The 21,639-nt window shown below is 47.8% G+C and overlaps 1 protein-coding gene across 14 annotated transcripts in view; it reads right to left on the bottom strand.

Annotated features, from left to right (window-relative positions):
* The window catches only part of mtmr14 (myotubularin related protein 14), a 120,801-nt gene that overhangs the window by 33,958 nt on the left and 65,204 nt on the right, over positions 1-21,639 (bottom strand). For 10 of the 14 annotated variants that reach the window (XM_072472862.1, XM_072472860.1, XM_072472863.1 and 7 more), the window contains exons 10-14: positions 19,094-19,160; positions 18,788-18,873; positions 15,977-16,053; positions 4,441-4,477; positions 3,456-3,526 (exon numbers count right to left, since the gene is read on the bottom strand). In XM_072472862.1, coding sequence (XP_072328963.1) covers positions 3,456-3,526; positions 4,441-4,477; positions 15,977-16,053; positions 18,788-18,873; positions 19,094-19,160 — 338 coding nt within the window. The remainder of the gene's footprint in view (positions 1-3,455; positions 3,527-4,440; positions 4,478-15,976; positions 16,054-18,787; positions 18,874-19,093; positions 19,161-21,639) is intronic. The other 4 variants (XM_072472856.1, XM_072472859.1, XM_072472861.1 and 1 more) reach the window with 2 other exon arrangements.

Genomic DNA, 21,639 nt, shown 5'->3' with positions numbered 1-21,639 from the left:
GGAGACTGGATTTGGGGTTGCTAGCGGACGAGGCGGTCCGTGGGCGGGTTAACAAGTCCATCCAGAATTACCTGGAAACAAATGATACGGGGGAGGTCTCTGCAGCGACGGTCTGGGAAGCTTTGAAGGCAGTAGTCAGAGGGGAATTAATCGCGATACGGGCCCACAGAGAAAAGGTGGAACGGGCAGAGGGGGATAGATTAGTGGAGGAGATATTCCAGGTGGACAGGAGATACTCGGAAGCCCTGGACGCGGGGCTACTGAGGGATGGAGGAGGTTACAGGTGGAGTTTGGGCTGTTGACCACATGAAAGCTGTGGAACAGTTGAGGAAGACAAGGGGGGGCGATCTATGAGTACGGGGAAAAGGCAAGCAGAGTGTTGACGCACCAGCTCAGGAAAAGAGAGGTGGCCAGGGAGATAGGTAAAGTAAAGAGTAGAGATGGTAATACTGTTCTGGACCCAGCGGGGGTGAACAAGGCGTTTAAGGACTTTTATAGTAAATTATATGAGGCAGAACCCCCGGCTGGGGTGGAGGGGATGAGGCAATTTCTGAATCAGTTGAGGTTCCAGAGGGTGGAGGAGGACCTGGTGGAGGGGCTGGGATCCCCAATTGAGATTGAGGAAATAATCAAGGGGCTGGAGGGCATGCAGTCGGGCAAGTTCCCGGGGCCTGACGGCTACCCGGCGGAATTCTATAAGAAGTTTTCAGAGATATTGAGCGCACTGCTGGTGAAGACATTTAACGAAGCAAGAGAGAAGGGAGTCCTCCCCCCAACAATGTCGCAGGCCTCGATTTCATTGATCTTGAAACGGGAGAAGGATCTGGAGCAATGGGGGTCATACAGGCTGATTTCTCTACTAAATGTGGATGCCAAACTGCTGACTAAGATACTGACCACAAGGGTAGAGGACTGTGTCCCGGGGGTTATAGGGGAAAACCAGAAGGGATTTGTTAAGGGCAGGCTACTCAAGGCCAATGTTCGAAGGCTTTTAAATGTTATTATGATGCCCTCAGAAGGTGAGGAGGTGGAGATGGTGGTAGCGATGGATGCGGAGAAGGCTTTTGATCGGGTGGAGTGGAAGTACCTGTGGGAGGTGCTGGGAAGGTTTGGGTTTGGTGAATGCTTTATTGACTGGGTGCGGTTGCTCTATCAGGCACCAGTAGCGAGTGTGCGTACGAACCGGCTGAGGTGGGGGTATTTTGAACTACAGCGAGGGACGAGGCAAGGGTGCCCACTCTCCCCGTTACTGTCTGCTCTGGCCATAGAGCCATTGGCCATGGCGTTAAGAGCCTCTAGGAACTGGAAAGGGCTGGTTCAGGGGGCGGGGTGGAGCACCGGATCTCGCTTTACGCAGATGACCTGCTCTTGTACATTTAGGACCCTTTCGAGGGGATGGGGGAAAGTAATGCGAATCTTGGGGGAGTTTGGCAATTTTTCAGGGTATAAATTGAACATGAGGAAAAGCGAGATGTTCACGATCCAGGCAAGAGGGCAGGAGAAGAGACTGAGAGAGCTGCCGTTTAGAATGGTTGGAATGAGCTTTCAGTATCTGGGAATCTAGGTGTCCTGTGAATGGGCGGCAGTGCACAAGTTAAACCAATCCCGGTTGGTAGACCAAATGGAAGGGGACTTTAAGAGATGGGACATGCTCCCGCTATCACTGGCGGGGAGGGTACAGACCGTGAAAATGACGGTCTTCCCCAGATTTCTGTTCGTCTTTCAGTGCCTCCCCATCTTCATTCCCAAGGCCTTTTTGAAGCGGGTGAATAACTTTATTTCCGTCTTTGTGTGGGCGGGTAAAACCCCGCGAGTGAAGAACGTGTTGCTGGAGCGCAGTCGGGGGTAGGGTGGGTTGACGCTGCCGAACCTCTGCAATTACTACTGGGCAGCTAATATAGCCATGGTCAGGAAGTGGGTAGTGGGGGAGGGGTCGGCATGGGAGCTGATGGAGGCGGCGTCATGTAAAGACACCAGTCTGGGAGCATTGGTAATGGCTCTTCTGCCATTCTTGCCGGCCTGATACTCCACAAGTCCGGTGGTGGTGGCGGCTCAGAGGATCTGGGGCAGTGGAGGAGATATAAGAGAGTGGAGGGAACATTGATTTGGACCCTGATTTATAACAACCGCAGGTTTGTACCGGGTAGGCTAGATGGCGAGTTCCGGAGTTGGCAGAGGGCAGGAATTAGAAGGATGTGGGGTCTATTTATAGATGGGAGCTTTCCCAGCTTGAAAGCTTTGGAGGATAAATTTAAATTACCAGCAGGGAATGGTTTTAGGTATTTGCAGGTGCGCGACTTCCTGAGAAAACAGGTGCCGGCCTTTCTGCTTCAGCCGCCATGGGGGATACAGGATAGAGTAGCTTCCAGTACCTGGGTGGGAGAGGGGAAGGTATCGGATATTTACCAGGAGTTTTCGGAGGCGGAGGAAACTCCGGTGGAGGAGCTTAAGGGCAAGTGGGAGGACGAGCTAGGAAGAGAGATAGAGGTGGGTCTATGGGCGGATGCCCTACGCAGGGTTAATACCGCCTCATTGTGCCCCAGGCTTTGCCAGATACAATTTAAGGTAATCCACCGGGCACACATGACAGCGGGTAGGATGAGCAGGTTTTTCGGGGTAGAGGACAGGTGTGCGAGGTGCACGGGAAGCCCAGCAAATCATATCCACATGTTTTGGGCAGGATTTTGCTAAGGCAATGTCCACGGTGCTAAAAACACGGGTGGTGCCGAGTCTGGAGGTAGAAATCTTTGAAGTGTCGGAAGATCCGGGAGTTCAGGGGGCGAAAGAGGCCGATGTCCTGGCCTTTGCCTCCCTGGTAGCCCAGAGACGGATCTTATTAATGTGGAGGGACCCGAAGCCCCCGAGTGTAGAGACCTGGGTTAGTGACATGGCTGGGTTTCGCAGTCTTGAGAAAATAAAGTTTGCCGTAAGAGGGTCAACGTTAGGGTTCACCCGGAGGTGGCAGCCGTTTGTCGACTTTCTCAGGGAAAATTAAAAATGTCAGCGGATGCAGTATTGCAAGGGGGGGGGGGGGTGGGGGCGGATTGTTGTATGGTTGAGGTGTGTGAAGATTGGGCTGGGGGGGGGGGGGGGGCTGGGGGAATGTTTATTTTACCATGTTGATGTCAGTTTTTATTACTGTTATAAAAATGTTCAAATACCTTAATAAAATATTATTAAAAACAAAACAAAACTACTTAGCGGACCTGTGACTGTTCCTCCACGTTTTAGTTTTAAAGAAAAAGAAAAAGTTTGTCTTTTGAGCCAGGATCCCGTTCTGGGATCTTCCAACATTAAATAATCAAACCATTTCCCCTCGACACTCAATGGCATTCGGTGAATTCCCCACCATCAACATCCATGGGCCAGTCACATAAATACTGTGGCTCCAGGAGGAGGAGAGGGGCTGGGAATTCTGTGGCAACTAACTCACCACAAATAGGTGGAATCCTTACCTGGGCTTCTTTGCTGCAGAGAACTCTTCCGAGGTGATGTGCTTCAAAAAATTGAAGCAGAAGAAGAAAATCTGGGTGGGTGTGGTTGGGGGAGGTGGGGGGAGAAAAATTATAATTTGTTTTAGATTTCAAGTTCCCTCATGTGATCTTCTACATTTGTTCAACAATACAATCCCCATCTTTGAAAATGCAAAGCTAAACACACACGGATGTATTCAGAAATAAGTCGATATAGGGAACAAAAATGCTTTATATCTGGAATGGTCAAAAAAAACTGGCTTTTTTCACCATTACAAAGCCCCCTCAACTTTTCAGCTGAAAATGCAACTAGGTTAAAAGCCTACACTGCTGGAAACACACAGCAGGCCTGCCAACACCTGGAAAGAGATGTTCAATTTAATATTTGGAGACCAATAATCCTGCCCCATACTTCCAACGTTTTCTGTTATCTATTTCAGATTTCCAACTGTTTTTCGATTTAATAATGCTGGTTTCCCGCAGTAACTTTTCCCCATCAGCAGGTGGTAGTATTGCTAAACTGTTCACGGAATGAAGTCAAGCAGTGCAAAAGTGCCATCTCCTGGTGGCAACTAATTCTACAGAACAAAACTGTTCGACTAAATAAAATCGAATGCTGATATACATCATTCTTTCACCCCTAGAGGAGGCAAAATTCAGACTGTTTCCCTACATTCATACTCGGCCAAAAAAAAAAAAATCAACAAACAGGTGAGCTGAATTATTGTTTCCAAGGGCATCTTTCACACCACATATATTCCAGTGGCAAATTTGCAAATTACAGTAATTTTCACAACACAAAACACCGATGGTTTTTTAATTAACCTAAAAATCTGCACAGCCAGTCTTATTATAATTATTTGTAAAGAAACTAAATTGTCAGCTTTTTTGTCATTGGGTTGATACAATATGAATGCAGATCACCAAACTAATCCTACACAAGATATTTCTCCAGCTTTTGACTCACCTCCTCCCCTTTGCTGAGCCTGTCGGACAACATGTGCCTGCAAACACATACACAAATAGAGCATTTAATCTATAGAATGAGTTGGCGTTGTGTGTAATAATGGCAGAACAGTCAACTTCCCTTTATTTATATCTAGAACAGATTATATACACAGAGAAAGAGAGAGCGAGAGAGAAAGAGAGAGCGAGCAAGAGAAAGACGAGAACTTAGAACATACAGTGCAGAAGGAGGCCATTCGGCCCATCAAGTCTGCACCGACCCACTTAAGCCCTCACTTCCACCCAATCCCCGAAACCCAATAACCCCTCCTAACCTTTTTGGACACCAAGGGCAATTTAGCATGGCCAATCCACCTAACCTGCACGACTTTGGACTGCGGGAGAAAACCGGAGCACCCGGAGGAAACCCACGCAGACACGGGGAGAACGTGCAGACTCCGCACAGTGACCCATGCTGGGAATCGAACCTGGGACCCTGGCGCTGTGAAGTCACAGTGCTAGCCACTTGTGTTGCCCTCTTAAGTTCTGAGCCACTTTTCTTACAATTCTGCACATGCGCTCTAACTACTTTGCTACATGGGGCATTGGCTGACAATTAAAATACTGGCAAGTCCTCAATGAAAGAAAACCTCTTTGGCTGGGGTACAGAGGGGAAGGTGGTGGCATAGTGGTATTGTCACTGGACTAGAAATTGAGACCCAGGGTACGTGGCCTGGGGACCCGGGTTTGAACCCCACCAGGGCAGGTGGTGAAATCGGAATTCAATAAAAATCTGGAATTAAAAGTCTAACGATGACCGTGAAACCTTTCGGGACGGAAGCTTCCCTGTGACTCCAGATCCATAGCAATGCGTTGGTCTCTTAAATGCCCTCTAAAGCCCCTAGCAACCACTCCGTTCAATGATGGGTGACAAATTGCCAACACCCACATCCCATGAATGAATAAAAAGAGTTCATTGGGCACATTCCACTCTTGGCACCTAAACCATTGGGCATCTCTTCACCCTTTAAAAACTGCCCATAGGGATTGATACTCATCCCATCATACTTACACCAGGGACTCGGAACAATAGTTAGTTGCTTCAGGTCAAGTATCTCAAACACACACGCTTTTCTAAAATCTTTATTGTTAAAGTCGACGAACGGCTGCCACCTCCGGGTGAACCCGACCATTGATCCTCTTAAGGCGAACTTTATCTTCTCGAGACTGAGAAACCCAGCCATGTCACTAACCCAGGTCTCTGCACTCGGGGGCTTCGAGACCCTCCACATTAATAAGATCTGTCTCCGGCTACCAGGGAGGCAAAGGCCAAGACTGTCAGCCTCTTTCACCCACTGAACTCCCGGCTCTTCTGACACTCCAAAGATCGCCACCTCCGGACTCGGCACCACCCGTGTTTTTAGTACCGTGGACATTGCCTTAGCAAAACCCTGCCAAAACCCTCTAAGCTTCAGGCATGCCCAAAACATGTGGACATGGTCTGCTGGGCTTCCTGCCCACCTCGCACACCTATCCTCTACCCCAAAAATGTGCTCATCCTAGCCACTGTTATGTGTGCCCGGTGGACTACCTTAAATTGTATCAGGCTAAGCCTGGCGCATGATGAGGATATTTTAATCCTGCTTCGGGCGTCTGCCCATAGATCCGCCTTTATCTCTCCTCCTAGCTCGTCCTCCCACTTGCCCTTAAGCTCCTCCACCGGAGTTTCCTCCGCCTCTGAAAGCTCCTGGTAAATATCTGAAACCTTCCCCTCTCCCACCCTGGTACTGGATACTACTATATCCTGTGTCCCCCATGGCGGCAGCAGCTTAAAGGCCGGAACCTGCTTTCTCAGGAAGTCTCGCACCTGCAAATACCTAAACCCGTTCCCTGCTGGCAATTTAAATTTATCCTCCAAGGCTTTCAAGCTGGGAAAGCTCCAGTCTATAAATAGATTCCCCCATCCTTCTAATTCCTGCCCTCTGCCAACTCCGGAGCCCGCCATCTAGCCTACCCGGTACAAATTGATGATTATTATAAATCAGGGTCTAAACCGATGCTCCCTCCACTCCCTTACATCTCCTCCACTGCCCCCAGATTCTCAGAGCCGCCACCACCACCGGACTTGTGGAGTATCGGGCCGGCGAGAACGGAAGTGGTGCCGTTATCAGTGCTCCCAAACTTGTGTCTTTGCATGACGCCGCCTCCATCCGCTCCCACACCGACCCCTCCCCCACTACCCACTTCCTGATCATGGCTATATTAGCCGCCCAGTAGTAATTGCAGAAGTTCGGCAGCATCAACCCACCCTCCCCTCGACTGCGCTCCAGCAACACTTTCTTCACTCGCGGGGTTTTACCTGCCCACACAAAGCCCAAAATAACCTTATTCACCCACTTGAAAAAGGCCTTCGGGATGAAGATAGGGAGGCACTGAAATACAAACAGAAATCTGTGGAGGACCGTCATTTTCACGGTCTGAGGGCAGCATGGTGGCACAGTGGTTAGCATTGCTGCCTCACGGCGCCGAGTTCCCATGTTCAATCCTGGCTCTGAGTCACTGTCCTTGTGGAGTTTGCACATTCTCCCCGTGTTTGCATGGGTTTCGCCCCCACAACCCAAAGATGTGCAGGGCAGGTCGATTGGCCACGCTAAATTACCCCTTAATTGCAAAAAAATGAATTGGGTACTCTAAATTTATATTTTAAAAAAAAATTCATGGTCTGTACCCACCCCGCCAGTGATAGCGGGAGCATGTCCGACCTCTCAAAGTCCCCTTCCATTTGCTCTACCAGCCGGGATAGGTTGAACTTGTGCAGTATCTCCCATTCCCGGGCCACCTGGATTCCCAGATACTGAAAGCTCTTTCCTACCATTCTAAGCGGCAGCTCTCCCAGTCTCTTCTCCTATCCTCTTGCCTGGATTGCGAACATCTCACTTTCCCCATGTTCAACTTGTACCCCGAAAAATTGCCAAATTCCTCCAGGATTCACATTACTTCCCCCAACGCCTCCACGGGTCTGAAATATACAAGAGCAGGTCATCTGCGTAAAGCGAGGCCCGGTGCACCACCTCGCCCCCGAACCAGCCCTTTCCAGTTCCTAGAGGCTCTTAACGCCATGGTCAATGGCTCTATGGCCAGAGCAAACAGTAACGAGGAGAGGGGGCACCCTTGCCTCGTCCCTTGGTATAGTTTAAAATACGGCGACCTCAGCCGGTTCGTACGCACACTCGCTACTGGTGCCTGATAGAGTAACTGCACCCAGTCAATAAAGCCCTCACCAAACCCAAACCTTCCCAGCGCCTCCCACAGGTAATTCCACTCCACCCGATCAAAAGCCTTCTCCGCATCCATCGCCACCTCCACTTCCTCTCCTTCTAAGGGCATCATAAGAACATTTAAAAGCCTTCGAACATTGGCCGTGAGTTGCCTGCCCTTTACAAATCCCGTCTGGTCTTCCCCTATCACCCTCGGGACACAGTCCGCTATCCTTGTGGCCAGTATCTTAGCCAGCAGTTGGGCGTCCACATTCAGTGGAGAAATTGGCCTGTTTGACCCGCATTGCTCCGGATCCTTTTCCCATTTCAGGATCAATAAAATCGAGGCCTGTGACATTGTTGGGGGGAGGACCTCCCTTCTCTCTTGCTTCATTAAATGTCCTCACCAGCAATATTTCTGAAAACTTCTTATAGAATTCCACCTGGTAGCCGTCAGGCCTTGCCTGACTGCATGCCCTCCAGCCCCTCGATTATTTCCTCAATCTCAATTGGGGCTCCCAGCCCTTCCACCAGGTCCTCATCTACCCTCGGAAGCCTCAACTGATCCAAATCTGCCTCATCCCCTCCACCCCAGCCGGGGGCTCCGACTCATATAATTTACTTTCAAAGTCCTTACACACCTCATTGACACCCACTGGGTCCAGGACAGTATTCCTGCCTCTATTCTTTACTTTACCTATCTCCCTGGCCGCCTCCCTTTTCCTGAACTGGTGCACTAACATTCTGCTTTACTTTTCCCCGTACTCATAAATCGCCCCCCCCCCTTAGCCTTCCTCAATTGTTCCAAGGTACTTGCGCCTTGCTCAGAACAAAAAAGTCAATGCGAGAGTATACCTTGTGGACATGTGAGAAAAAAGAAAACTCCTTTGCCATTGGCCGTCAAACCTCCAGGGGTCTACTCCCCCCATGTTCCATAAACCCCTTTAAGTCCTTTGCCGCGGTCGGCCTCCTCCCTGTCTTGGATTTTGACCGGTCCAATTCCGGATCAATGACGGTGTTAAAATCTCCTCCCATAATCAGGTTATGTCACACTAAGTCTGGGATCTTACCTAACACCTGCCTCATAAATTTCCCATCGTCCCAATTCGGAGCATATATGTTCACGAGTGCCACTCGCACCCCCTCCAGCTTCCCACTCACATTATGTACCTACCCCCCCCTTGTCTGACACGATTCTCCCTGCCTCGAATGCCACTCCTTTGTTGATCAAGATCGCTACCCCCTGGTCTTTGAGTCCAGTCCTGAGTGGAATACGTGGCTAACCCACCCCTTTCTCAATCTCATCTGGTCTGTTACCTTTGTGTGTGTCTCTTGCAGCATTGCCACGTCCACCTTCAGCCCCCCTCAAATGCGCAAACAAGCAAGCCCTCTTGGCCAGCCCATTGAACCCTCTAACGTACCATATAATCAGCCTGGTCGGGGGCTTACCGCCGCCACCTCTCTCTCTCTCTCTCTCTTCCCCCCCCCCCCCCCCCCCACCCCCCCCCCCCCCCCCCCCAACTAGCCAACTAGCCATCACCCTCTTCAGGCCAGCCTCTGGCCCGCGCCCTCCGCCTCCTCGAGCCCCCCCTCGGGGCATTTGCCGTTCCCGACCTCCCAGTTGTCCTCTAGTAACAGTTCCTCCCGTCAGCAAAGCAGCTCCCCCCCACTTCCTCCCCTAGCAACAACACTAGAAACCCAACCCCCCAAGTCAAGCTCCAGCTTAACACCTGCTCGCCCCCCACTGTGCTTCCATGAGTCAGCTGACCCTTGCTGACTTGATAGCGCCCACCCCTGGCACCAAGCAGTCTGCTCTCCCTTGTTCTCTCCCCCTCTCCCCCACTTGAACAAACATATTAAGAACATCACATTCCCCAGTAAACAAACATCAGAAAAAACAGTGAAGAAACAGCCACTTTAGCAAAAAAAAAAACCACCCAAAAACAGAATCAGCCCCAAAGACCACCCCCCCCCCCCCCCAACCAGCTCACTGCAATCCAAAGTTACCGTTAGCCATCCAAACAGCCCCTTATTACACATAACACTACTTATACTTATACAGCAGAACACAACAAATCGCCACCACAGTACTCTCCAAGGCTTCAGTGTCTTTTAGTTCGCCTCCAGCCTCTTTTCTTTAATAAAAGTCCATACTTCGTCTGGTGTTTCGAAGTAGAAAGTCCCGTTCCTCATGTGTGACCCACAGATGGGCTGGGTACAACATCCCGAACTTCACCCATTTCTTAAAGCGGGCCGTTTTTGCCCGATTAAACCCAGCTCGCCTCTTGGCCAAATCCGGGCCCAGGTCCTGATAAATGCACAGCTCACAATTCTCGCATTTGCTGCTCCGTTCCTTCTTGGCCCACCGCAGAACGTGTTCCTTGTCCAGGAATCGGTGAAAGCGGACCACCATCGCCCTCGGCGGCTCGTTCACTCGGGGCTTCTTCGCGAGGTCTCTGTGTGTTCTATCCACTTCCAGGGGCCGAGAGAACGCCTCAGCCCCCATCAACTGCTCCAGCATGTCCGTCACATAGGCCCTCAGCATCCGATCCCTCACTGCCCTCAAGGAGGCCGACAATTGTAAGGTTCTGCCTCCTGGACCTGTTCTCCAGGTCCTCCAACTTCTCCTGCATTCTTCTCTGGCGGTCGATCATCATCCCCACCTTGGTCTCCAGCACAGTTAGGTTCTCCTCGTGCTCGGACACCTTTTCCTCCACCTCCTGGATCGCTCTTCCGTGGGTCTCTTGATTCTGCACAACTTGATCAATCGAAGCCTTAATGGGGTCCAGCGTGTCCTTCTTCAGCTTGTTGAAGCAATCTTCGAAAAACTTCACCAGCTGCTCCGTCGACCACTGTGCCGTCTCCCGCGGCCCTTGCTCTCCGCCATGCTTTCCCGCGTTACCGGCTCTGCTTGCATCTTTCTTATAGGACTTTGTCTTCTCACACGGCCACTTCTGGTCCAATTCTCCATACACTGGAGGGCGATTTCTCCTCACTGCCTCGCTCTTCACCGATTTATCCCATAAAATCCAGGTAAAAATGGGGGGCAAAGGTCCAAACGTTCGTCACAGGCGGGAGCTGTCAAATGTGCGACCTACTCCTCCACAGCCACCACCGAAAGTCTTCTAAAATCTTTATTTGATAAATTTTATTTTGTAAGACATACTTTCCTGGTTGCAAAGCATTTGGGAAAGACACAAACAGGAAAAAAAGGAAGGGGTGGTGGCAGTAATGTTATTTATAGCACAGGAGAATGATGTAGCAGGGTTCAAAAACATATTCTGTTTGGTTAGAATTAAGGAAGTATGACACTCGTAGGTATACACTCTTGGCCACCAAATAGCAAAGAGCGAGAGAAGCAAATTTGCAGCTGAATTATAAAACAAAATGCAAAAGAGCAGTAATAATGAGGCTCCTCAGTTACCCTAACGTAGACTGGATTTGACAGTGCCAAGGCAAAACAGTGAACAGAATTCTAGAAATGCACATAGATTTTTCTTGATCAGCTTGTTCCCTCCCAGCCTTGTGAGAAAGGAAGCAGCAGTGGATCAAGTTGAGGAAAAGTGAGGCAAGTGTAATATATTCGAGGGGGGAAAGCATTTTGGGAACGCTGCTCAGTACATTATCAGGATTGGAATAGTCATAGAAAAGGACAAGGAACAATCAAGTGTAAAATTTTTTAACTGGAGTGAGTTGAAGTGGGACCCTATCCAGGTGGATCAGAATCAAAAACTAGGAGGCAAAACAGTAAATGAATAATCGGGTGATATACAGTTATATTCTTTTGGAGGCAAAGGATGTGGGTGAGGTACTAAATTAGTTCTTTGCTTTTGTCTTCAGTAGAGAAGATGCTGCCAATGTAGCAGTAAAAGAGGAAACATTATTTCTATCCTATCAAATGTTTTTGAAAGGAGTTACTTAAAAAGTTGGCAGTCCTCAAAATGGGCAAGTCACTTAGCCCGAAGGGGATACATCCGAAGCAGGGTGGAAGGTGCAGAGGTTCTGACCACAATCTTCCAATCCTGCTTGAATGCGGAGTTGGTGTTAAAGGACAGGATGATTACAAATAGGTTACAAATCTATTTAAAAACAGGAACGATGATAAACCCAGCAACTACAAGCTAGTCAGCTCAAGGTTTTTAAAAAATTTATTTTATTAAAGATTTCAATTAACAAACGTGATCTAACCCTGAAAATTGTTCAAACAATGTCCAATTGGCACGCTAACAAGGAATCAGAGAAAAACACACAACAAAGGCTACATCAACCCCCCTAATCCCACAAATAAACCCTACCTCCCCCTCCCCAGAACAGCTGATGGTAATTAATTCTGAAATAGGAGATAAATGGCCGCACCTTGGATAGAATCCCGCCTCCGATCCCCTATCGGTGTGCTTGACTTTTCCAAGTATAAAAAGTCCATAAGGTCACCCATCCAGGCCAGAGCACTGGGCAGAGTGGACACTCTCCATCCCAGCAGAACCCGTCTCTGGGCTATCGGTGAGGCAAAGGCGAGCACATCCGCCTTCACCCCGTCCGCCTTCCCGGCAAGTCCGACACCCCAAAAATGGTCACCAATGGACAAGGCTCCAGATCAATGTTAAAAACCGCTGACATGGTGTTAAAGGAAACCCGAATAGCCCGCCATCTTTGGACAAGACCAGAACACGTGGGTATGGTTGGCAGGCGCACAGGAACTTCGCTAACACTTGTCCTCCACTCCAAAGAACCCACTCAAACTACTTTTGGTTTGATGAGCTCGGTGAACCATCTGGAATTGGATTGGGCTTCGCCATGTGCAGGGTGAGGTGGAATTTACTCTACAAAGGGCCTCATTCCACACATCCTCATCGAAGATGGGTCCCAACTCCTCGTCCCATTTCACCTTCACCTGATCAAGTGGTGTAGATTCCAATGAGATGGTCCACTCATAGTCCCCCGACCCCCCCCCCCCCCCCACCCCCACAAACCCCCCACACACAGTCCTTGCCAACCGTAAGATTTCCTCCAGCAGGCAAGGCTGTGGCTCCAAGGGGAACGCAGGGAAAACCCTGCAAACTAATATTGGAATAGGCGTGTCCTTGATAGATGGTATTTCGCTGAGAACTGCTTCCAACTGGCGAATCGTCCATCTATAAACAGGTCCATCTATAAAGCACGCTGACCATTTTCCTTTCCATACTTTAAAGTCAAGTCCAAACCCGATGGCGCAAACAAATGGTTACCACTTAAATGAGCCAATAATGACATGGCACTCAGCTTGTAATGTTGTCCGAGTTGCCTCCATATCTTCATAGCGGAGATCACCACTGGGTTTGAGGTATATGTCGTTGGAGAGAGCAGGAGAGGTGCTGTTACTAGAGCCCAGATGCTCGCCCCCTTACATGAACGTGCCTCCATCCTCCCCATATGGTGTCCGATTCTATGTACCACCCTAACCCCTTCTCCATGTTGACCACCCAGTAATACATGAGGAAATTGTGTAGTGCTAGACCCCCCCTCCCCCCCTCTCAACTGCTGGCCCCTCTGGAATTCTCGGCACCTTACCCACCCATATAAAGGAATTCACTAACTTGTTCATTCATCCTAGCAAAGAACGATTTAGCGAGAAAAATAGGAAGACATGGAAACAAGAATAGGAAACTCTGCAGAATATTCATCTGAACTCTGCCCGCCAGGGATAATGGGAGGCTGCTCCATCTCTGCAAATCAGGTCTCACCCGATCCAACAAACTTATAAACTTTAACTTATGAAGCCTATGCCAATCATATGCCACTTGGATACCCAGATACTAGCAGCTACCTCAGGCCCAGCAGCCTTGCTCACCCCTCCCTGGGGGATTAACCTGAAAATATTCACTTTTCCTCATGATTAATGTATAGCCTGAGAAGGAAAGCCTCTCAGCAGTTTCAGAACCTCATCCAGAGACCACCGGACCTGCGACATATAGGTCATTATCATAAAGCAACACCCTAGGTTCCCTTCCCCCTCGATTAATCCCCCTCCATTTCCCAGAAGCCCTCAGTACTAACGAGGTTCTATTGCCAGAGTGAATAGGAGTGGCAACAATGGGCATCCCTGTCTTGTACCCCCCGCTCAGAGGAAAGTATCCGCACTCATGAAATTAATTTCTGCCCGAACCCAAACCTCCCAAGTTCCTGAATGAGCTACTTCCACTCCAACCTGTCAAATGCTTTCTCTGCATCCACAGATATAATCACCTATGGTTCAGGAGCCGAAGGAGGTGAGAGGACAACGTTCAGAACCCGCTGTATATTAGATGGCCGCTGGCTTCCTTTCACAAATCCTGCCTGGTCTTCTGCCACTATATCTAGAATACATGGCCCTAACCGCAAAGCCAGCAGCTTAGCCAGTACCTTGGCATCCACAGTTAGCAATCAAATGGGTCTCTGAGAACCACACTCTATAGTATCTTGGTCTTTCTTTAAAATGAGGGAGATGGAGGCCTGTGAAAGCAAGTCAGGCAGGGAACCTCGAGCTCAAGTGTCGCTGAACCAATCTACCATTAATGCCCTAGCTGGTCTAAAGACTTTTTGTAAAGCTCAACAGGATACCCGATCAGCCCTCAGCACCTCATCTGAGCCTCCAGCTCCTCATTTTCCTCAACTCTTGGGAAGGACAACCTGTACAGGAATTCTGTAATATCTGGCGCCCCTTCTGAAGGTTCTGAATATTGTTGATCCTTGTAAAAAGTCTCAAATGCTGCACCGACTTCCTTCGGAGCTGTCACTAAACCACTCCTAGTGTTCCTGACCTGAATAATCTCTCGAGGCCGCCTGCCACCTCAGTTGGTGCGCCAACAGATGACCTGCCGTCTCCCCATGCTCCTATACTACACTCCTCACGTGTCGTACTGTTTCACCGCTCCAGTATATAACAAGCCAAACTGCACCTGGAGTCAATTCCTGGTTGCAAACCGCTCCGAGGTAGGAGCCGGCAGGTAGTGACGGTCTGTTTCCAGGATCTCTCCCGCCAAATCAACAGCTTGCAGGTTTCCATCGACCGGAAGCTGAACTGGACTAGCCATATTAATACTGTGGCTGCCAGGCCATGTCAAAGGCTAGGAATCCTACAGCAAGTAATGCAACTCCTTAAACCGCCCCCCCCTCCCAACCGCGCCCCCCCCCCCCCCCCCCCCCCCCCGGAAAGCCTGTCCACCACCTGCAAGGCACAAGTCAGGAGTGTAATGGAATACTCTCCACTTGCCTGAATGAGTGCAGCTCAAACAACATTCAAGAAGCTTGACACCATCCAGGACAAAGTAGCCCACTTGATTGCTTCCCCTTCCACAAACATTCAAACCCTCCACCACCGAAACTGTGGCAGCCTTGTGTACCATCTACAGGATGCACTGCAGTAACTCACCTAGAAGGACAAGAGCATCAGATACCTGGAAACCCCACCACCTGGAGGTTTCCCTCCAAGTCATTCACTACCCTGACTTGGAAATATATCGCCGCTCCTTCATTGTCGCTGGAGCAACATCCTGGAACTCCCTCCTTAATAGCGCAATGGGTGTACCTACCCCTCAAGTCGGCAGTGGTTCACAAAGGCAACTCATCACCACCTTCTGAAGGGCAACTAGGGATGGGCAATAAATGCTGGTCTAACCAGCGACGGCCAGAATTTATTTATTTTATTTTTTTTAAAAAGGTTGCCATTCCTCCCTCACTGCCCTGTCTAATTGCATTTTATACGAGATCACCTCTCCTCTTATCACTGGTTTAAGTGTCTCCCATAGTGTGGAGCTCCTTAGCCCACCGCAGGACGATCTCCTTATCTCCCACCATCTTCCAGAACATCCGTGATAAATACTCGGTGGGGTTCGGGCCTTCCATTCCCACAATTTGGAGGCTCTGCCTCTGTCACCGATTTCCCAGGTCGCCGACCTCCGTCTTCAACCTTTTAGTTTCATTAGCTATCACTGTTACTGTGATCTCTAGTGACGCAAGCTAGCAACAGATTTGGCAAAAGAACCAGAGAACGTGAAGAAACTTTAAAAAAAAATCAGTGCAAATGATGATGATTAATAAGAAAGAGGAGAGTGGGTCTCATTGGACAGCTCTATCAATAAGCCTGCACAGGTATACAAGCTGCAAGGCCTCCCTTCCATGCTGTATGATTCTATGATTCTATATATGTAATGGCTCCATAACACATCCAGAATCACAGAATTTCACAAAATCCTGCCAGATGTTTGCTTTTCACAATAAAATCAATAACATTGTCACCTAATTACTGTGCTAGCCCTGCAGTCATGAAATACAAAACAAACTCACCCAAAAAGGAACCAATCATAAGCGATGGTTAGATAAAGGATTTCCACAGGCTCCAGACAAGTATGAACAAGTCCATCCTGTAAAAAGCAAGTTGTGGCAAATTCTTTAACCTACAGATGTGGCTCCAACAACTCTTCGATAGAAACTTTCAAATCAACTACATGAGCAATGTTAATTGTAATAAAAACAAAATACTGCGGATGCTGGAAATCTGAAATAAAAAACCCCAGAAAATGCTGGAAAAACTCACAGCCAGTCTGGCTGCATCTGTGGAGAAAGAGAAACCCTCTTCAGAAGTTACATGGACTCAAAACGTTAACTTTGTTTTCTATCCAGACGCTACCAGACCTGCTGAATGTTCAATGTAAAGCTGTGTAAGGATTTATACAGAGGAATTTCCAGGTTTTAAAACTGCATGTCCTGTCCTTAATAAATTTAAATGTGAGAAAAGTCATACACCTTCAGTATTTTGGTGCTGTTTACCACAAACGGTAGGCACAGATATGAGTGGCTTTTCATCTCATCTTAGTTCATCTATAGTAATCCTCCTTCCCCTGGTCATTAGTATCCAATTGCATCTTAAATAATACCAGTGTTTGCCTTTCCTTCCCCATCTGGAATTCCAATTCATGTATTGGTCACCTCTAGAAGTGAAAAAAAACCTGTTGACATCAGTCATAAATTTGCCCTTCAGCAGTTTGAACTTATTCTACAGTCAATATTTATTACCTCACACACGTGACACTTTTCAGTTATCTCCTTTAAAGACTTTCCCTATAACCTGTTCCTGACACTAGGGATTTGACTTGCCATATATGAAATATCATGGCTCATTTGCAGAGTGATTTGGTGAAGATTCCCAGTATATTTTTATTACTGCCTCTAAACTAGAGCCCTTTATAAACGTTCTCACAAAGTACTTACAAAGCATTTAAGTGACAGCACGGATAAACAAAGACATGAAATCTTTCCTTAGGGAGCTTTTAGCATAATCAGCACAGTCCCAGAGTTATTCCCATTCAGCGTTATTGAAACTTAATTTCTTCCAGCTTTCTAACCCACATTCTTGTGTCATCTGCGGTTATGGCAGATACAGCAAAGGAAGGCAGTCTGCAATTTTTTTTCTGCTGTGTAGCTGATCTTTTGTGCCCCAGTGCCTAATGGCCTTCGGCTGCAGCTTTGATGACTTTTACTAAGGCCCGGACATCTGGATTCAGAGTGGCACCAGTGGAGACCTGGGAGGTGGTCTAACCTCCGCCTGCAGGACGAGCATTGAGGTAGGAAGAACGATGGGGGGGGGGGGGGGGGGACAAAAACAAATGGGGTCAAAATCTTTTCACACAAATTATAACTGTGCAAAGACAAAAGGTAGATTGTGATTTCTACATTATCCTTGGCCCATGAAGATTTCTGTTACACGATCCATAACTTAATTTTATTCAGTGCGGGAGAGCACATGCCTCATTATAAAAGAAAACTGAAGAATCTTCAATCCCAGGGGCTGTATTATAATTAAGGATAGGCGGTGACAGATTATTCATTGCCCTGGAGAATGAGCAGACAATGAAGCTGATTCCAGATGGCAAGATGCAAACGAGGAGAAAAAAAGTGAAGGAATTTCACTTCCTTCCTTTGGGGAAGAAACCTTGAGGTAACCTGACCATGAAATGTCTGAAGATTATGCAATTGGAATCAACAAAGCAGAACGTGTAAAACTAACCACAACAGTGAAGGGTTCAAATACCGTGAATATAAGTTGAAAGTTAGAAAATTACATGCCCAGAAGGGAAGTCCAGCAGAATTTTTCCACATAAAAGGCCAATGGATTTATGTAATAAGTTACCAGGCAAGCAGCTCAAGCAGGCAGTATGATTGGGTTCAACATAGGTACAATTCTGGAGAAGAGACTGATGGATATAATGAGACAGTGGATAAAGTGGCCTTGATTAATCAAAGAGCGACTGCTTCATGGAGCCAAATGACTCTGCCTCTTTGTAAAAGGCAGGAATGAGGATTTTCAAAAGTAAAATAAATTAAAAAGTGCAACGATGCAGTTCAATGAACAATTTCCAACCTCATTCAGCACAACTGGAGAATGTGAGTGTCTTTGGCAGCCAAACTCAAGTGACCTGGATAATTTCTATGTCCCATTTCATTACAGGAGCTCGGCTGATTGCAGGCACACATTTATCCCATCACTGGGTCTGTGAATCTGGTTTTGTTCCAGACTGTCCAGGGATACTAATCACGGCAGGATTTGACAGCAGATTCCATGATCACCATTTCCCCCCGCCTATCTTCTTTTAGGAAAAATGATCCATGATTTGAAAAGCAATGTTTCTCTGAAGTTTGTGAAACCAAAACCTGGCAAAGGACAAACAGGCTGGATGCAAAGCAGGCCCCTGTATCCTTCCAACAAATGCAGAGCAATCACTCCCCATATCAGCAGCACAAAGACAACTCAACAACAGAAAAGTAGCGACTGAAATTTTCAACACAGCTGATTAGTACCGTACCAGTGGCTAATTGTAATGTTCTACTCCATAGCTTGGCAAAAACAAGCTGAAAACACAGGAACTGGCAGAACATACTTATTGCTAGAATTGTATTTAGTCAAAACTGAGCATTAGAGCTTTAAGGAAAATTTAAATCATATGCATTCTAACATATATTTATAATACACATTTAAAGAATATTTAAATATTTTAAGAAATATTTAAGCAAGGCATTAATGTAAACATTTGACTTTGTTCTTTTCTGAGGTTACAATAGCACTTCCGGCTGAGAAAAATTAAGAGTATGCATACTTACAGCCCACAGTGACAGACGAAGAAGAGAGATAAAGAGTGGAGTTCGATCCCAGCCAGAAATACAGTGCACTAACAAACCACTGTCTTCTGTCAGCAGAAGAAAGGAACAAAGATTAGAACAGTGCATCAACATCAAGAATCAAATTCAGATCAGAAGTTATGAACCAAATTTAAAGGGCCACCTTCTATGTAAAAGTTTAAGGACAACGTTGTAACGCACTGCTCCCCATTCCTTCAGGAGAGGAGGTTTCTATCTTAGATTACATCGCATCATTTTCAAGCCAACTGTGAATCAAAAGTCACTTACCATCTCGATTTATTGTATGAATAAGCAGCTTCAGGTAATTCTGTGTCTGTTGAACAAGGTCCCACGACTATACAAAGAGGCAACAAGAAATAATGTTAGCCTGACATGACGGAGAAACCAGAGGAATAAGATTTGGACATGTATTAGCAGAGAGAGGATTTCAGACTAATAATGCAGTGGGCTATCTCCATTACTGGCATTTCATAAACACAAGTTGCAGGAATGTACTTAAGAACAGAAGTCTGGAAAACACAATTAATCATGTTTTGTCCCACAAAGTCAACAAAAATACTGCAGTGCTTGTCTGCCGCCACTAGAGGAAGCTTCAACCCAGTACAACACCCTCCAGTGATATGAATCTGGTATTACAATATTTAAATGTTTTGTTAAAGTAAATCATAGATTGATCATAGAATAATAGTGTTTCAAACAGCAAAACACCCAAGAAAATGTATTTTCATGGGTCCGTGCACCCAATTTTCCTGGCACACTGATAATCTGGGTTTAAAATTCTGCATTGTCGCCACACTTGACATTTGAATGAATATGATCTTTACTTTAAAAAAACATATATTTTTATTCTCCTCCTTTTTCACATTTTCTCCCGCATTTACACCCATCAACAATAAACAATAATCAGCAAGATATGTCAATCCCCATAATAACAACGATCCCATCCGCCCACCAACCCCCAAACATCAGCCCGCATGTTTACATAAACAAATGACAAAAAGGAATCAGGGATTACCCATAGTCACCCTTAATCTACACGGCTCTCCACCCACCCCCCAACCCCCCCACCCCCAACTTTGGACAGGACCAAAACATATGAACGTGATTAGCGGGGCCCCCCTGCAACGCTCTCACACATCCTCTACTCCTTCAAAAAAATCGGCTCATCCTCGCCCTCGTGAGGTGCGCTCTATATACCACCTTCAGCTGTATCAGCCCCAACCTCGCACATGAGGTGGAGGCATTCACTCTCCGGAGCACCTCACACCAGACCCCCTCCTCTATAACCTCTCCCAGCTCCTCCTCCCACTTTGCTTTGATCCCTTCCAGTGGTGCCTTATCCTCTTCCAAAATAGCTCCGTACACCGCTGACACTGCCCCCTTCTCCAGTCCCCTTGTCGTCAACACCTCCTCCAGCAATGTGGAGGCCGGTTCCTCTGGGAAGCTCTGTATCTCCTTCTGGCAAAATCCCGAACCTGCATGTACCTAAACACTTCTCCCTGCTCTAGCCCATACTTCGCTTCCAGCTCCCTCAATCCTGCAAACCGACCCCGAAGAAACAAATCTTTTAGCGTCTTAATCCCACTCTCTTCCCATTTCCGAAAACTTCCATCCCACCTCCCTGGCTCAAATCTGTGGTTCCCCCGAATCGGCATTTCCCTTGACCCTACCCGAAGTGTTGGCGAAACTGCCTCCAGATTTTCAATGAAGCTATTATTACCGGACTCCCTGAATATTTCCCTGGAGCTATCGGGAGCGGCACTGTTGCTAGTGCCTTCAGCCCCGATCCCCTGCACAAACTCTCCTCCATTCTGACCCACTGAGAATCAACCCCTCTGACCCAGCTCCGCACCTTCTCCACATTTGCCGCCCAGTAGTAGTACAACAGGTTTGGGAGACCCAAACCCCCTGCCTGCCTTCCCCTCTGTAGCAGCACCTTTCTCACTCTGGCCACCTTCCCTCCCCATATGAATGAGGTAATCCTTCCCTCAATCTCCCCGAAAAAAGACTTTGGCAGGAAAATCGGTAGGCATTGAAAAATAAACAGGAATCGCGGCAACACATTCATTTTAACCGCCTGTACCCGACCCGCCAGTGTCAGAGGAAGGCCATCCCACCTTGCCAGATCGGCTTTCACTCTCCCCACCAAACTAATGATGTTGTACCTGCGAAGCTCCCCCACTCCTGGGCAACCTGCACCCCCAGATACCTAAAATGAGTCCCTGCCCTACGGAATGGCAGCCCCCACACCTCTGCCCCCACCCCCGGCCGAGACACCACAAAATACTCACTCGTGTCCAGGTTCAGCTTGTACCCCGAGAAAGACCCAAATACCCGCAGTAGCTCCAATATTCCTCCTATCGACGCACTCGGTTCCGACACATACAGCAGCAAGTCGTCGGCATATAAGGACACCCTATGCTCTACCCCCCCCCCGCACTATTCCTTTCCATGCTCCTGAACTTCGCAATGCGATGGCCAACGTCTTAATCGCAAGTGCAAACAGCAGGGGGGACATAGGACATCCCTGTCTCGTCCTACGGTGGAGAGAAAAGTATCTCGAACTGATATTATTTGTGCGGACACTCGCCTTCGGCTCCTTATATAATAGCTTTACCCAGTTCACAAACCTTGGTCCAATCCCAAACCGCTCCAGCACTGCCATCAGGTACCCCCATTCTACCCGATCAAACGCCTTCTCGACATCCAATGGATCTTTACTTTTAATGCTGCACCTAATCGGTTTCATATTACAATGGGTGTGTGTAAATCTCTGGCCCTTGCTATAAATAAATCTAAATGATTCAGTAATT

Source organism: Scyliorhinus torazame, chromosome 13, assembly GCF_047496885.1.
Source record: "Scyliorhinus torazame isolate Kashiwa2021f chromosome 13, sScyTor2.1, whole genome shotgun sequence".
NCBI classification, from domain to species: domain Eukaryota; kingdom Metazoa; phylum Chordata; class Chondrichthyes; order Carcharhiniformes; family Scyliorhinidae; genus Scyliorhinus; species Scyliorhinus torazame.
Note: the sequence above shows the minus strand (reverse complement) of the source record. Positions and strands in the feature narration are given on the sequence as shown.